Source organism: Morchella importuna (assembly GCF_003444635.1).
Source record: "Morchella importuna strain M04M26 chromosome Unknown Morimp01GS002, whole genome shotgun sequence".
NCBI lineage: Eukaryota > Fungi > Ascomycota > Pezizomycetes > Pezizales > Morchellaceae > Morchella > Morchella importuna.
Window position 1 is genome coordinate 808,857 of NW_025763399.1, and position 16,529 is coordinate 825,385.

General features: G+C 47.0%; 7 protein-coding genes across 7 annotated transcripts; 3 read left to right on the top strand and 4 right to left on the bottom strand.

Annotated features, from left to right (window-relative positions):
- Positions 1 to 3,087: 3,087 nt before the first annotated feature.
- On the top strand, positions 3,088 to 3,355 carry LAJ45_01128 (uncharacterized protein; the record flags this gene model as incomplete). The annotated part of the gene is made up of 2 exons (XM_046110726.1): positions 3,088 to 3,125; positions 3,190 to 3,355. 2 exons carry the CDS (start codon positions 3,088 to 3,090, stop codon positions 3,353 to 3,355), a joined length of 204 nt encoding a protein of 67 aa, XP_045975904.1.
- Positions 3,356 to 5,464: 2,109 nt separating this feature from the next.
- LAJ45_01129 (uncharacterized protein) lies at positions 5,465 to 5,791 on the bottom strand (the record flags this gene model as incomplete). Its single annotated transcript, XM_046110727.1, has 2 exons — positions 5,465 to 5,727; positions 5,788 to 5,791. The coding sequence occupies 2 exons, from the start codon at positions 5,789 to 5,791 to the stop codon at positions 5,465 to 5,467; spliced, it is 267 nt and encodes an 88-aa protein (XP_045975905.1).
- A 3,143-nt stretch (positions 5,792 to 8,934) lies between these two features.
- LAJ45_01130 (uncharacterized protein) lies at positions 8,935 to 9,690 on the top strand (the record flags this gene model as incomplete). The annotated part of the gene is made up of 1 exon (XM_046110728.1): positions 8,935 to 9,690. One exon carries the CDS (start codon positions 8,935 to 8,937, stop codon positions 9,688 to 9,690), a length of 756 nt encoding a protein of 251 aa, XP_045975906.1.
- A 1,753-nt stretch (positions 9,691 to 11,443) lies between these two features.
- LAJ45_01131 (uncharacterized protein) lies at positions 11,444 to 11,752 on the top strand (the record flags this gene model as incomplete). The annotated part of the gene is made up of 1 exon (XM_046110729.1): positions 11,444 to 11,752. One exon carries the CDS (start codon positions 11,444 to 11,446, stop codon positions 11,750 to 11,752), a length of 309 nt encoding a protein of 102 aa, XP_045975907.1.
- Positions 11,753 to 12,943: 1,191 nt separating this feature from the next.
- Positions 12,944 to 13,618, bottom strand: LAJ45_01132 (uncharacterized protein; the record flags this gene model as incomplete). The annotated part of the gene is made up of 2 exons (XM_046110730.1): positions 12,944 to 13,553; positions 13,608 to 13,618. 2 exons carry the CDS (start codon positions 13,616 to 13,618, stop codon positions 12,944 to 12,946), a joined length of 621 nt encoding a protein of 206 aa, XP_045975908.1.
- A 529-nt stretch (positions 13,619 to 14,147) lies between these two features.
- On the bottom strand, positions 14,148 to 14,963 carry LAJ45_01133 (uncharacterized protein; the record flags this gene model as incomplete). The annotated part of the gene is made up of 1 exon (XM_046110731.1): positions 14,148 to 14,963. The coding sequence occupies one exon, from the start codon at positions 14,961 to 14,963 to the stop codon at positions 14,148 to 14,150; it is 816 nt and encodes a 271-aa protein (XP_045975909.1).
- A 920-nt stretch (positions 14,964 to 15,883) lies between these two features.
- On the bottom strand, positions 15,884 to 16,468 carry LAJ45_01134 (uncharacterized protein; the record flags this gene model as incomplete). The annotated part of the gene is made up of 1 exon (XM_046110732.1): positions 15,884 to 16,468. One exon carries the CDS (start codon positions 16,466 to 16,468, stop codon positions 15,884 to 15,886), a length of 585 nt encoding a protein of 194 aa, XP_045975910.1.
- Between the last annotated feature and the right edge of the window lie 61 nt (positions 16,469 to 16,529).

The window sequence follows — 16,529 nt, forward strand, 5'->3', positions numbered from 1 at the left end:
ACCGCTATGTACAGTACGATGCCAGTCGTGAGCGTCAGGCGCGGCGTCGCAACGCCGCACGCGCAACCAGATTTTCACAACCTTTTCACGACGGGTTGGTACACAAGATATTAAATGTCAAATTATTCTTATTTATCTACTATTTAACAACTATAGAAAAATTCAGCTCTCCAAAGGATCAATTGTGGTTGCTGTGCTGGTACCCGTGATGGTTTGGGGGGCGTTGCGACGCCGCGCCTGACGCTCACGACTGGCATCGTACTGTACAGCAGTTTTAAACTATTTTCTCTCTTGAGAGATTCCTTTACCAATATTGATTTTCTAGCCGATCTGTCCTTCAACCCACCTTAATCAAACGCTGGTTTCCGGAGAAACCAGTATCCCCGCTTTGCTAAGCCTCAATTCCTGGGCAAAAGAGTCTGCATCTGCGCGAATCCTTGAAGTTTGATACGCCGATTCGTCCTGGCCCGGACCAAGTATATACTAATACGGGGATAGTGGATTATCGAGAATAACGGTTTTTCGAAACCTCTTATCGGGAGTACCGCAGGTGTTGAGCCAAATGGTCCCCTTCCGACGACGATGAGCGGTGAACTTAATCACTGAATATTTACCGCTGATGGGAAGTAATCCCTTAGGCGGATCATATCAGCAGCTCAAGTTTTCCTGTTTTTCTTGATGCGAAATAGACTATGCGGCTAGCTATCCAGAGATGGATCGAATGAGGTCCAGTATTTAGGACGGGGGAGGGTTAGCTTCGTCAGGTTACTAAGGTCTTACTGCTGGTTCGCACCACCGAAGGCAACTTTAATGACACTACCTGATTATAGTTATATGTCAACCTCCGGGCGCAGCGCCAGCTTCTAGCAGCCTTATATAGAGGGAAGACGAGTTATATCTCCTTCACCATAATATATCGGCCTACCTGTACTCCCAACTGTAAAATAACAGGCGATGGAAATTACAGTTGTTCTGGGATGAGCACCGGTAAATACCACACACATTTACTTTAAGGTCTACAGACACCGACTACCACGCTGCGATTCCTCCTGAATTTCGAAAAACCTGAATCGTCAACGCTTCGGGAAATCCAGTGATATTAGGTAGTTAAAATCCGACAAGTGTTTCACTGCAGCAGATAGCTCCAGCGTAGTGCAAAGAGCACAAGAGACTGGAGAGGTTTATACTCCCATAGGATAGAAGCAAGACATGTTTGAAGGAAAATAAAATCCTCCTTTTTCACCGCTTTTGTCACCCGCGAGAGTAACCCCCAGCTGGGGCGCTCCGAGGATCGATACGAGAGCTATCAGCGGCACCAGATATAATAGATCGACAAGGTAAATGCACCCATGTGTATATTTACAGAGTCATATTCTCCCAGTCACCCACCCCACTCTACACCATCGACCTTCAAAGATAGTCCTGCATCACCGACCACAGTGATGCCAGTGTCCAACCGCCACAGACACACGCAAAATAAGGGCACGAATGATGAAATCGTTTGGTGGAGTGAAGCACGAAACGGCCATTGCTCCCATTGGCCCTCTCGTAACGTTGGGAAAAGTTCAATGTTCAGCTTCAAATATATCGAGTGATGTTTCAAGATCAGATAGCTGAAAACCCTTTGCTCGAACCGGTGGATTAGTCCAATTCAGTCCAGGTGATAAAGGGTGTAGCAAATAATAAATCTTGTCCATACTTGTCACATCGTAGTGGAGCATTGTTTGATCCATAGTTCACTCTTCCCAACGACACCACCCCCGAAGAACACACAGGACTCTATCAGCCCTGTGCCCAACAGAGGATCACCTTTCTTGGTAGTTTATAATTTATCTCTGGTCCGACGTTCGGGAAAATGCTCTTCCATCTTCGTCGCGGGTTCGAAACGAAGAACAGTTGACTCCACCTCAAGGCGGGATGATATCCCCTCTGTCCCGATATCGATTAGATGATGTGACTAGAGCATGTGGGAATGACCCGCCGGAACCTATTATCTCTCTTGATACAAAATGATAATATCGAAAACGGAAACAGAATTTATTATCGTCGTTCGTATATAAAGTTTGGGTGTCATAAAAAGTCTGAGGTCTGATGCGATTAGCAGACTAAGCTCGCACCCGTCGCCAAGCAACTCACCCCTGCCTGTGAAAAAAAAGAAGGAAAAAGAAAACATGACAAAAGAGTTCGGTACCCAGGATTCCCACATGGTCACCCACTGCAGTACTAACTAGGCGATACGATGCTTGGGTATGGCAGAGCGGACGGGATGCCCCATTTTCATCGTTCTATGACCGAACACGGAAGAAAACCTATTCGCGGTCATTTATAGACCTTCATAGTTAAACTTGAATGCAGGTGATAGGTCGAGCCTTGCCTTCTCAACGCTTCAAGTATTTTCTATTCCTAATAGCCTTTGCGCAAATTGTTTTGCGGGTGCTCTGGCAAGAGATTTTAGGTACTGCGGCTGAAAATAACTCCCGGTTTGTTATGGTCGGCAAATCATTTTCATCCTCTGCAGGGTTAGGGTTCCATGCACCCCGTGGGCGGTGGTCATTGACGTCAAACACGCTGCGCCGCTGCAGCAACACTTGATCAACCAACAAAACCTGAACAGTTTCGCCAAGCTAAGTATATGCAGACTCTTCGAGAGGGAGAAATTGCTGTAATACCTCCGTTCAGGACAGAAGCATTTGCCTACTGCTAGGAATTCAAGCTGCGAGGAGTCACCGGAGCCAGATGGGTAAGGGATGCTGTGACTACCAAGGGCTGCTACAAATATAGGTCTTCATTCGATGAGCCTCGTTATCCATGCGTAATGGGTGAGAAGCTCACGCCGAATAGGCGGGTCTCCTGCCAGTGCAAGGCTTGCGGTGTGTTTTTGCAGGCGGGTTTTCATCGATCTTGATGGGAGTTTATGGACTAAAAGATGAGATGCCCGCCGCGGTTTATGCCAGTTCTGTAGGGGGCATGCGCCCTGCCGCTGGCTGGTCGGCGACGCGGTTACTCGGAGCATGGTGAGGAGGATTCGGCCCTCACATCGAAGTCGATGTGGATATCTACTCAGATTTGTGCTGGATGAACGAATATATGCAACACGATTTCTTCACTATACGGTGTACTATTCAGTAGGTTTATCAGAGAGAGCTATTTTCCCTTCCCTTCGTGCAACTAATGGTACCTAATTTTGAGGAGCACTGTAGAAGTACACAACCATCTCCGGGAGGGCAACTTCTTGTTCCTGCTAGCATCGGCGGAAACCATTGTAGCCTTACTCCATCAGCAATGCTGGTCTGTCGCGTCTGTTCAGCCGGAATCAAGGTCGGTGACCACAACTGCAGTCTTGAATCTTGGCTGAAGTATAGATGACTCGATTCCATAGCACTGCTCGCGGCTCACCTCCGATGGGCTGATAAAAAAGCGGGCTCAATGTACAGCAGGCACGTGTATAGAGCGATCTACCGAGAGGACCGGACATGGCCACCTGAGCTTCTCACTCCCGCAATGTGCCTGAAATGTTGTTCCCAGCGGGTTCCTACTTTCGCAGATTATGAGAAGAGGGGTGGAGGTTAGCATACAAGGCGGGGGGAATGTTATCGCTCTGCAATCTTTCTTACCTAGAAACAGGGATAGAAATAATTAACTCACCTATCCATATCTACTACACATTCGTTTACTGCTCCACGTGGGTGATAACTGTTACTGGGGACTAATTTATCACCAAGTCTCGGAAGAGAGCTTGGGAGGGAATAGAGGCTATAGTCCGCTGATAGTTAGGTACAGCATTAGAAATGTCGGAGGGTGTATAGCGTGCAACCAGCAGAGGACAGTACACTGGGATTTTGGTGTGTCTGCGGTAGAGGTAAGACATTTCTCTATTTCAGCCGGCGGAGGATAAGTGTTAGTGCTGATGCCAGTAGCTGATATTCTAATCAAACCTCCTTGGGTTGCTACAAGAAGTGTTTAGATATTGGATATTACATTACTTAGGCAGCTTTGGTAGCGCTCCTAGCCTGATGCTGCACAGCTCAACTGCTTCGATAAAATCACCACGCCGTCGACGACAGAAATCCCACGAGGGATTACAACCCAGTATGCGAATAGAAGGGCAGGTGGTCGTGATAATATGTGAAACTTTGTTATGGCTTCCTGATCACTTCTCATGTTACTCTCCAAGAGGGAAGTAAAAGTATCCACAGATACATGACAGCGATTTCTCATGAGGAATACCTTAGTCCCAGCGAAAACTGTACAAATACACTGTACTCAGTTCTATTACGCTGTAAAACGTCTGCCGAGTATAATGCCTATCCCGCAGATATCCGGTATACCCGAGGTGTCCACTGAACGGGATGCCCGCTGGATCGACGCCGGATGGATATGTAGTTATTGAGCACCCGGGAAAGAGGTAGAACATATTAAAACCCCATCACCGGCCACCCTTAGGCGACTGAGTTATGCTATTCCTGTAAGACCGGAGTTAACCCTCGCTGTAATTTGTGAGCCATCATATCTTTATATGTTTTATGATACATTCACGCTGCATATCACTGGTCCCACTATACAGATGCGACTCTCCCAGTTCTCAAATCTCTCGGTCGTGAGGTTCTCAACATCCTTCCTTTTGTCCTTTTCCCCGCCGAGGCATACACTAAGACCGCTTCTCCTCCTCATCTCCTCCTCCATTTACATGATCCGCCCCCTAAATCGTGGCCTCATAATCTTTACCGCCCTATCACCTGGCGGCTAGAAGTTCCCGTGAGCTAGATATTTGATCTATATTCGTCAAATACCTTTCGCAATCTACTACTATTACAAACTTTGTGATCCCCACCTTTTTAGGTCTTAATGCCTCTAGTGTGCCTTGTTCGAGTAAGGTTCGGTGTATTGAGCTACATAATCTTCTATTATGTACTTCTATTATGTACTGGATTAACGATTCTTCGTAGATTGTTGCAGTCTGATTGGTCGACACCGACATGGGTGTTTGGTAAGCACGACATATCAATATTTGAGCATGGGATCGCGAATATCTAAGCATGGAACTAAGAATACTTGAGCATAAGAGTGCACCGTTGAGTCTTTATCTTTGTATAATTGAATTAAAAAGCTCTATATAATTAAATCGTGATATGATAAGATCTGGCTGGGAGTAGAAGGTGCTGGACGAGGTGGACGGTTTGTGGGAGGAGGAGCTGGAAGGGAGGGGGAGCTGGAGCTGGAGCGGGAGCTGGAGGGGGTAGGGGAGCGAGGAGAGGTGGAGCGCGGAGAGCTTGAGTGGGGAGAGCTGGAGCTGGGAGAGCTGGAGCGGGAGGGGGAGTTGGGGGCATGTGGAAAGGATGGATTGGGGATTGGGAAAGCAAAGGGGGGGGGGGGGGGTGGAAGGAGTTCCCTCTACATATACATTGTATATTTCCTTAATCATGATACTCATAATCCAACAACTGGCGGTCGCGAGGTGGCACCCCTACTTGTAGCATATTAGATTCTGGTATCTATTCAAACTACTAGTAGGTTGGTTGGGGAAGGGGCCCGATATCTGTGCTTCGCAATAGTCCCCAGACTCCCGATAATAGTTTTGCGGCGGTGGAGATACGCGTAAGTGCTCGGATGAGTATACCGGTTGTCGAAGAACGTATCCAAGGTTGTTGACCTGAATCCTGTTTTCATAAAAGGTTGACGGAAATAAAGAGTCAGTCGATAATAGCAAGTATAATGCCCAGAAAGAACCTGCGAAGGATAATATCAGCCTTAGTCTAGGTTAACTATGGTCATAGGTAAAACGCATACACATTATCCCCTACATTGGTCTAGACATTCCTCATGTTGCTTCCGGGTCTTTGTCAACTGCCGCAGAGGTCTGCACCCCCTCGCGTCTTGTTCTGTCCACCTGGGGGTCGGTGGTCAGATAAGATTGTGTTTTTGTTCATGTAACCCCCCTCAATAATGAATTTCACTTTTTCAAGTATAGACGCCGTGGTTAAATGCTTCCCAGGTTATATACATATACTTCGTAAGGGTCGTCCCGGCGGCTAGTTAATTACCATAGGTATCTCAGTTAAAAGATTATGCGATATTGAATGGTCTATCTTGTCTCGGTGATAAGGGTTATTGCATGTAGGTTATCAAAATTTTGGGGGTGTCGGCAGCTCGAGTAATTCTTAACGCTTTCTGTTGGGGAACACTTCCAGCACATCAATTTCTGAAATATCCGCGGCGAGAACAAGGTGGTGTGAATGCTGCCATGCCAAGACCCCCGAAGCACTAGCTCGCCAAAACCGGTTAGTCACCTTGTACAACCCCAGCATCAAATACCACACCTGGCCCATAAGACACATCGGCGAGTGTGGTCTAATGGCTAACACTCGCCTCTCGGAACACCGAGTGGTTGTGCCCGGCCTTTGAACGTCAATAGAAGGTCCGTGGTTCGATCCAGGGGTGGGGGTAGTAGATATGGGTCCGGCCATATCTGCAGTACCTTTTGTTCTTTTTTGCTATGAAAGTGAAGTTCAATAAATCTAGGCGGCTGAAGACATCAGTGAAATTAATCATGACGAAAATTTTCTTCAACGCGAGCTTGCTTCGGAGCGCTTAGTGGCACGGCGTGGGAGATCTGAGTTTGTTGTCACAAGTGAAAATAGTAGAAGAAACGAGACACTTGTATCTGATCGCCGCCTGGAGTAGGGAAACAAACTTCTCTGCATTTCCATCTAGTTGACAGCCTCTACGGCTTGCAGTAAGATGTACGCCGACCGATCCTTTTCTTCTCCAAGTATTTCTGTAACAAAACATGCACCGTTTTCGGAAAAGGCACTAAATCAGCGCACTTGGCACCCCCGAAAATGTGGCTGGCAAAGAGGTAATGGTGGGATATTTTGCGACCAGACTCAACTTGATCCTTGCCTGAGACTTCATTGATTAGCCCGCACTCTCTCCGCGTAGGGTTTTCCTTCACCACAGAAAGGAGCGACAGTGCCATATTTCCCGCCGATCAAGTATTCCTGTACGAGGCGCACTGGGAGGCGGGCGTCCTATGGAGACCTCTGGTTCTGGTCAGCAGGTAGGTTCTTATTCCGAGTAAAGTGGTGTGAAATTAGACTAATTGAATAAAACAATCGGTAACTAGAAGACCACCCATCCTATGTTCCTTCGAATTTTATCCGGAGCGTGATACCTATGGGGGAGAGGGTAATGGGGCCCACTGAATGCTCACCTATCACCCAGCAATGATCGCCGGCTGGTCTGTCCACAAAATAGTTGATTGAGCTTCAATATACAGTGAGAACCGGTCGTCTAGTCACTAAAGAAATGCCAACACGACAATGGGGGTTCCAACGGTCTTCCTCTTGAGATAGATATACTGAGTTTATTTCTATCCTTACATGAATACTCTACGGAAGACCTCGCGGTGATAAGTTCGCAGAATTTGAATGGGTTGTGCAGCTCGCTCTCCTCGCTCTCTGACTCGGGATCACCGAGACAGCCGCATTACCTGATATAGACCGCGATATCCAGCAGAGCGCCTTGGGGGTCCATCGGGTCTCCGGAATCTTTGGCTTGTGGAGGTTCTGTCCTGAACGCACCCACATTACCCGTTGCGCACCTCACCAACAAAGAAAATGATTGGTTTGTCCTTTCACGGGGGTGCGGTAAATACTTTCTGTTTTCTGCCGCAACAACTAAGATATACGGCTATCTCAACATTCTCTGGGGCTCTGGAGATGAAGCGAGAACCGACCTATGCCTATAATGTATAGCACTCACTGCAATTTCCCCGCACATTGAAGTGATCTATTTCCAGCTGCGCGTCATCAAGGATCACTCGCGTCATATTACTATCACTCGAATTCTACAACCCTGTGATAACACAAAGTTCGTAGAGTGGTGATACGTTTTACAGGTATCAAATCATTACCAGCGTATAGCTAAAGCTAACCGTGCATATGGTATTCTCTCCGGCTCTAGGCGATGGAAAGCCGCCATCCATGAACTACGTCTCCCTGTGAAGGTTCGTGTCTCCAAAGCCCAGTGGGCGGGTGCCATCCCGACGGGCAGTATGGTTTACACTTTATAAACGACCCATGGATCTTTCAGAATGGCAGGGGCGAACCCCATATCCGAGATAACAACGCTTTCAAGGTACCGATGTTGAAAGAATTTGTTCCTTCGCGTTAAACAAACACCTTACAGAGCCCTCCGAAAGCTACGGCACTTTAGTTACGGCATACTGTACTCTGTATCTACTGAATGTGGTCTTAGGTCATATTCCTTCCGTACTTGCGCGGGTAGGAAAACGGGAACCTTCGAACCAGGCCATATCAAGGCCGTTTGAGTATTCACGAGGAGCAATCAGCACATCACGGTGTGGTAATCCGAATAATCTGATACTATCTCCTATCAAGACTACGCTTGTTGTGGGGAGTAGGTCCTATTTCTTCGATCAACTGTAGGTTGGCAGCGCACGTGATTTGCATAGAAAGTGAGATTTCACACCATGCCAGCTAGGAAATGAGTCGTGCAGTGGGATAAAATGACACAAACAAATAGCGCTGTGTTGATTGGTTGGGGTAGTTGCTGGCCATGGCTAAATTTAGCTTGGTCTGTCTGGCCCGTTCTCTATTCTAAAGCATGACGGTATAACAATATCAAAAAAAGATGAATGAGTGGGCGTAAGCTGAACCTGAAAGGATTTACATTCAATGGAACTAACTACTCGCCTACTAAAGCAGGACGCTAGTATTTCAAGAGAGCCTCCCACTCCCAGCCTCCAATCTTGAAAATCTGAATCTTGAATACATGAGATATAAATATAGGACAGACCGCCAAGTACCTCACAACATCACTCAACACACCAGAACTTGAACCACCAGACTCAATACCCTATTGTTATATTACCATAGTTTCAATACTCGATCGATCTCAACAAGTCTCCAAGCAATGCCTTCCCTACAGCAGTCCGCCGTGGAAGTAATCAGTCGAGCCAGTCTGAACCTACTCTCCATCCAGGCGCATCATCTAGAGTTTGTCATGAGAAATCTCGCGAAAAACCACCAGAGCAGGTATGGGCACTTCATTGGGCCCAATCGCCGGGCCTATATCAGCGCAGTTGCCGTTGCGCCAGAGGAGAGAGTGCTACCCCAGGAGGCGTGTGTGAATAGATGGGGGAAGGTTTACGAGGAAGAAAATATCTTCTACAAGATGATGAAAGATGTCGAACACGCTCTCAAAAGTGCGAGAGGGCGCATAGCATTCATGATGCCACGCGGAGCGCCAAAGGGCACTCTCAATACTACTCCTTGGCGAATCCCCTGCTCGGGCTCGACAGATTTTGAACCTACCATGGTAAACGTTCGCTTTCTCATGGACACTTGCCTTTTGATCACCAAAGCCTGTGACGGCAAGGAGTCAGATATGGATGAGCAGAGGAGGTATATCACCGCGATAATGAACACTGGTTATAATAAGCGAAACCAATCTCTCAAGGAATGCGTAGTTGGTGCTACAAAGTGCCTGGCCTTCCTCTACAGGTTGGAGGTGAGAGGACTTAGGGCCGCAAATACGAGAGGCTTCCTCCATCCGCAGTTTGGAAAGGAAGAGACAAAGAATGGTACTCTTAAGGATGCTATGGAACGTCGTATGAAACGGCTGCAGGCGCTCGAGGAGAAGTGCTTGAAGGATAGGTCACTAGGTTAGGTATGAAGGTCACTACCGCCGGTTTGAGAGAGATTTAAGGGAAGGTTGAAAGATATTTCAAAGGCATTAGCATAGAATGGGTTCAGATTAGCAGTGTAGGACATGACGTACTGGTTCTTAGCGGGTGATAAAATGAATAAAAGGAGCATCAAACACCAGATATTTTCTTCAAGTAAATCCTTCCCATATTGTAATACAGACACGTGACAAATTCCTGAGAAACCTCACAGCAATTGGGTTCAATATCACTAGATTGATACGCTGAGGATGGAGCCCCAGAGACCTTCATATCTCAATACCAGCATCCAATGAGACGTACACAGAGAGTCCCGACAGAAACCCAGAGCCTTATTGGTGTAGTTAATGTTGACCGAGATGACAGGGGAGAGTTCCAGAGGGATAACCTGCAACGGAAATCGTTCCTCACCGTGCAACCGTGCAATTCATTGGCGCATTGAAGTATGCCGGAGGAACAGAGGATGTGGTCGTTTAAATAACATTTCTTGATACCCACAGCAGCCTAGATTGAGAGGGTTGAATTATATTTGAAAGAAACTAAATAATACAGCGGGCCCACCCCCCACAGCGACATCCATTTATAGACTACCTATCTCTATGTCACTACCTGTCTGTGAATGGGGTAGGCCATATGATTATATCACCCCCGCGGGTACCATTTTCAGTTGGGTGTGAACACAGAAACTGATAGAGCTCCTGTTTTGTTTAGAACCGTATGTGCCCAGCGCAGCCTCGGGGGCTGATCAGGCTACTGGCGCCAAAAGACATTGTGTGGTAGGTTTATCTTGATATATCACTCGGTTTGTGCAAAAAATCTGCATCGACTTACGCCAGCTGTTTATCCTTAGGCCCTATTATTTCAAAGGTAGCACCAGATAAACAGCTAGAGTCTTACGCCCTTACCTCCAGAGGAATAAATTTATGGTACAGTAAGTCGGACAACCCTCCTCCTCAGTTGGCATGGCGTCTATCCAGTCTGTGTGAACAATATGAGGCACCTGTGAGGCCCTCAGTTATATATCCCAGTGCCTAATACCCATTACAGGTCGGGGTTGAACCCCAGACACTCCGACATATGTCAGATGTTTATACTACTAAGCTAGGTAGTAGCTGTCTGTGTGTCCGGGAAGTACATGGTAAACATGGCACCAAACCTTAATTCTTTGTGGCTTATGTCACGACAAATGATGGCTTTATGATACAAATACTTTAATTGTGTTTTAGATAATCGAACTTCACATCGAGTTTGTTACCATCACTAATCTGACTTTTCCTCAATCGCTGGCTCTTGCACTGACTGTTCCTGTATTGGCCTACTTCGCAAATTTGAAACTCCTCCAGCAGTCCATTCCTTAATCGCCCTAACCGTACAGGAGTGCTAGTATCCCGAACTTGTCAAAGACGCTGTCTCGTCCAGTGCCACTCGCACAAGTGACTGAGTGATATCCCATGACATTAACCCTTCGAAACTTGAAACAGGGGGGGGGTTGAATTTGAAAACAATGGGATAACGAGCTATCGTGTTGATATATGTCTTCTGCTGTACATACATAGTCTTGAATCTTGAACCTAGATAATTAGTTCGAGTTCCTATGGGATACAGTATATAAACTACGCCCGAGCCCTAAAATCCAATTCTCACATTCAGCACAACATAACTTACAGAACTTCGCAAGTACCACTATCAATCTACAAGTACAAGATGGCACCATCCCCACAACTAACCCAATCATCCATGGTCTTCCTCTTCCACACCCAAATCATGATGCTAAAATCTCTGCAAAAGGATGTAGCTGCACGCTTACGTGTACTTGATAGGAATATCCGTGCGGTCGACCGTTTGAATACTGATGCAGCGTCTGGTCGTATAAAGTCGATCGAGGCCGGCGGTGCTGAGCTTATATTGCAGATTGCGGAAATGAATCAGGAGAGAAGTGAGCTGGCGAGAAGGGAGGACGGCTATAACAAAGCGATCGCGGCGGGGGAGGAGACAGTTGCGGGATTGTTAAGGACTAGTGGGTCCGATACCGAGATGGGGGAATAGGCTTGAGAGTGCATCGATCGTGGTACGTAGGATGAGGTGGGAAGCTATTTCGTGATGTTGGTGATGTGAACAGAAAAACCTATGCGCGATGGTTGATAGGACTTATTCACGAGAGCGAGAATAAACGTTGATTTAGAAGAAATGGAATTAGTAACCGAGAGAGAAATATCGAGTACCTACAGACTTATTATATGCTATGTCATGATGCAGAGCTACTAACCTGCCCTGATGTGAAATCAATTGGCCGGATATCGGTTCTTGGTCACAGGTTTGTAAGATTGACATTGTAAGTTTGGCAGAGAATATTTAGTGGCGAACGCCACCCTCATAAAGTGCATAGATGAGAGTTTTAGGGTAAGTTTTCGACTTTATAGTGAGGCCTAATCGATGGTGGATGGGGGCTTGAGGTCTCAAAACATAAGGAACGACAATGTGAGCGTATCAGTCAAACTAAGAAACTTAGCACAATTGGAATTAACCCTAACCTGATAACATTTTTTCTTAATTTTGGAATTGAACACCTATGAAAGGTTTAGATCACGTAAAAAGGTTTCTTTATTCATTATCCGGCTGCTAGAAGTGTTCGGAACGAATAACTCATTCTAGGTAGCCCCTCCCTATATACATCCGGCAGCGGGTCTTTTGCAATACTCCCGAGTAACTCTGTTATCAACAATAGCAATCTCACGTATCAGAAATCTGGGAGCCAAAGCTATATATTCCGGAAATAACAGCAATAGATCACACTCTGAGAAGCCCAGTATTCTTTAATTCCGCCCTATGCAGCGCTCCCCTGAGGTATTGATGTCGTTAACGGGGATTGGACATCTGTGATGTCAAATGAAAATTAACGGTGATTTCTATTCTTCGTTCAACGCTCATTTTCTAGCTGAAGCCCTGGAGCTCGTCAGTTATAGCTCTTCGCGTTTTCGAGCCTAGAGATTAGAAGCGGAAGCAAAACAATAATATCAGTTGATAGTAAGGGATGGTGGGCCCCAGAAACAGATACAAAACGCGAAAGGGAGTGAGATCTTATGAAAATTAGAAGAGCATAAGATTTATTGACAATTCTTATAAAGTGTTGAAGGGGAAAATAAGCTGTACTAATTGAGCAGTAACAATATATGCCACAATAATATAAACAACCTATACACAATTGTACAGACCCTCTTCCTCGGAGATCCCCGCACATTACAACGAGTCTAGCTTCCAGAAACACGGGCCTTCAAGGAGCAATGCACCCCCACACTCGAAACACTCACATCTCATTGCTGCGGACTTAGATCTCGCACTGAGCAGCATTTCTCTCACTCTCGCAGCCTCTGCTGTGACCGACTGTCCAGTTCCGGCAATGACAGCGGTCTGGAAGTGTCTTTCGTCGGTGCTGAAGAGTTCGAGCAGACTACGAGTTGCCGCGGTAATGTTGGGATTCGGCGGCTGTAATTGGTCGAGTGGCTGGGGTGCATCGGACATAGGATGTCTGCTACGGGGGATGAACGGAATAGTAACAGTAGCTGCAGACATATTAGGTGCCCCACTATTCCTGACGACACGGACTCCATCCCGGGTTCGGACGGGAGTGTAATCAGTAAAGCCGAAAGCGCCGGTAGGTGATAGGGCAGTAGGGCCAACGACCGCGTACGCAGGGGTGTCGTTCCGTGTTTTGAGGCCTGTAGGAGTGTCGATATCCATTAGGCTAGCAGAAGATTCGACGATGCTATACGATTCGACTTTCTCCTCTTTCAGCAAAGAAGGAACTGGATTCCCAGCTCCAGTCGATTTGAGTCTATCTTCATACGTGCTGAAATTATGATTAATAAAAAGGTACCACTTTGAATAAGGTCTAGTCTCTTACACTCGCTCCATTATTTGGTGATGTTGGGGTTGTCTGAGTGTTGGGGTTTGTGCTTGGGAGAGGTTACCTAGGTCACGTTGGGGTGGGAGATATTTAAGCGGAGTCGAACGGTCGGGCCTGCTGCTATAGTGATGGGCGCGAACCAGCTCTAGACGAGCTCGGGGTAGGGCTCAACCTGGCTTATGTTGTGGAGACAAAGGCTCGACATGTTCGAGCTTAGAGCTAGGCTCGGGCTCCCATGTTTATATTCTTAGAACTCTATTACTTTTGATATCATCTAACCTCCACTCCATATTGTATCCTATCAATACGGGGCTCTCCTTAGGCGATACGTTCCCACTATGAATGCTCATGGCTTCTCACTCGATACTCCACAATCCACTGTATCAACGACTTGTTTTTGATGCTATGCCTGGGAAAAACTATTCTTCTATGTGACTGAAAGTTATAAACCAGGAATCTATATCTCCTTTAGTTACTCTCACCGTATGCTGCTATAGTGTTCAGAGAGCTTACCATGGTATAGAATCCATAACTTCTTTACTCGTTTCCACCGCTTCCACCTTTCAAGACCATCTTCCTATATTCCTCGAGACGCTCCTTCGCCTTGATTTTCTCCGGCCCCTTGCTTTTCGATTTTGTTCCACCCTTCACCTTCTTGGTACGTTTCACTGGCTTGACCTCGTCTCCCATCTCCTCCATAGCATCTTCCTTCCCCTCGTAAACCATTTCAATTATACCCTTACTGTCAGTCCTCCCGGTGACTCCCCCTTCCCTCCCCACCACCCGAAACATTCGAATGGCTTGGCGTACACAGAACCGGAGACAGCGGTGCGTATGTAAAGCGCTCTCCATATTCTTTACCCCAGCTATGATCCCAAGGAGGCAGTAGTTCGAATACACTGGTCGAGCCATCCGAGCCTGAATATTGATGAGATCTGCAATATGTAGCACGCATTCCTCGAACGTGTCCGAAACCTTCAGCGCTCGGTCCTTTAGGCGTTGCAGGACAATGATGTCTACTCGTTGTTCATACCGAGTGCGGAACCTGTTGATTTCGTCCCAGCCAATGATGAATCCGTAGAAATCTACAAAGATTTGGAGGGCTTTGAGATAGACGTAACTTGCGACGATTCGCCCATGTGGGAGGTCGTCATGCGCGGTGAGCTTCATGAAGGATTGGACTTCCGCTTCAGCGTAGGTTATTTTGCCGGAGAGGATGCGAAGGCCATCGCCGTCCCAGCTGAAGTAGGGCCTGTCGTTTTCTTCATGGTAGTATTTTTTGGGAAGTTTGACGAAGAAGCTGCTATCGGATGAAAATGGCTTCCTCCAACCTTTTGGTGCCTGAGTGGACATGCTGACCGTGGGTTAGTCAATTTGATCGTCATTATTTTGGAGACGGCACTAACTTGTGTTCCGAGATGAAATCCAGTCTTGGGGGTGGGATATTAGTTGGCCTGGAAGATAACAGTAACCCGAAAATGTCAAACATGACTGTTCAGTTATTTTCTGTGGTGATTGGTAGGGTCGAAGTGTTACCAAAGTGGTGCTTTGAGTTTTGGGGAATCGCCAAGCTTAGGGCTTCGCGCAGAAATTTGGCGAGATACCTTACCTAATTGCGCAATATAAGATGGGGATTGTCTGAAATTCCTCTACGTTGACGCGGGTCATGCGCATTGGGGGCGGCTTTGTTTAATATTCTTTTTGAGGTTGATGGCGGGTTTCTGCGTTTCTTGTATCTGGTCTTCTCAATTACATTATCATAATCCCCTAGCCGTTGGGCTACATGCGCGCAATCAATAAACCGAAAAAAAGATTACATCATTTCAGATCAGCGGCGCATCACGGATAATCACTCGGTCTTTGCCACGTCCTAAGTTCCTGGAAACAGGTGTTATCTAGATCAATAGCATACCGACCTGTCAGGGGACCGTAGTACCTAGTATAGCATACTTATCTCTCGCTGTATGTCCTGTACGGTTACCCACCGGCTGTACGATGCCTGTTCCTAAATCGGATGTGCCTTACGAAAACGCCTACTCAGCGGCCCGTAGTGTTTGCGCTGGTGTCAGAATATATTCACATTGTTTCCTCAAAGATTCATGTCACAGAAGTTCCGGGACTCAAGGTAAGCGAAAGATATAAATTCTTATAAAGTTATTTATATAAAGTTATGCCTCTCCTCAAAATATCCGTCCCACCTTTCCTCTGCTCATATCACTCTTCCATTTCCATTCCAAGCATCTTCGCCGATCAACTGAGAATGCGAGTAGGTTTCATTTGGCATACCTGACCATGCGGGTAGGTTCCGACTCGCACCAATCACTTCTACACTTCCTCTTCACACCTCGTCCCGCCGGACCTCCTAGCTGCCTCTCCTCCCGCTTGATTCGGACGCGATCCCAGATCACCCACGCGCGTTTCCAGTTGGCCTCAAAGTCTGAGCGACCAATGCACTTCATGACTAGTTTATGCATATGTCTAGGGGGTGCACGAGCGTGAAGCCTGTCGAAGAGTTCTTCGATATGTCTCTCTGCTCGGTCAGCAAAGGCAGCGAGCCACTGGAGTGCCATGTGCAACATCTCGGCCAGGTGATCGTCTTTGGCATTCTCCCTCCTGGTGGGTCGGTTGTGGTGTTCGCGGGCTTGATCGAATCGTTCAATGAGGATTCCGTGGTCTTCGATGATCTCCTTGACGTTTTCCCAGGCTCCGAGGATCCGCTTATAGGGGAACTTGTCGTGGATGGTGAGGTTGAGGAAAGACTGGAACTCTGGACGGAGGTCACGGGAGCTTTGGATGAGCTCTTGGGTTCTGTTCTTGCGCCAGAGTGCGTGCTCCACCTTGGTCATCTTTTTGGCCATGACTAGGTTTCAGGCAAAAGGTTGTTATTAAGATTGATGACTAGTGTTGAGAGGAGAGGGA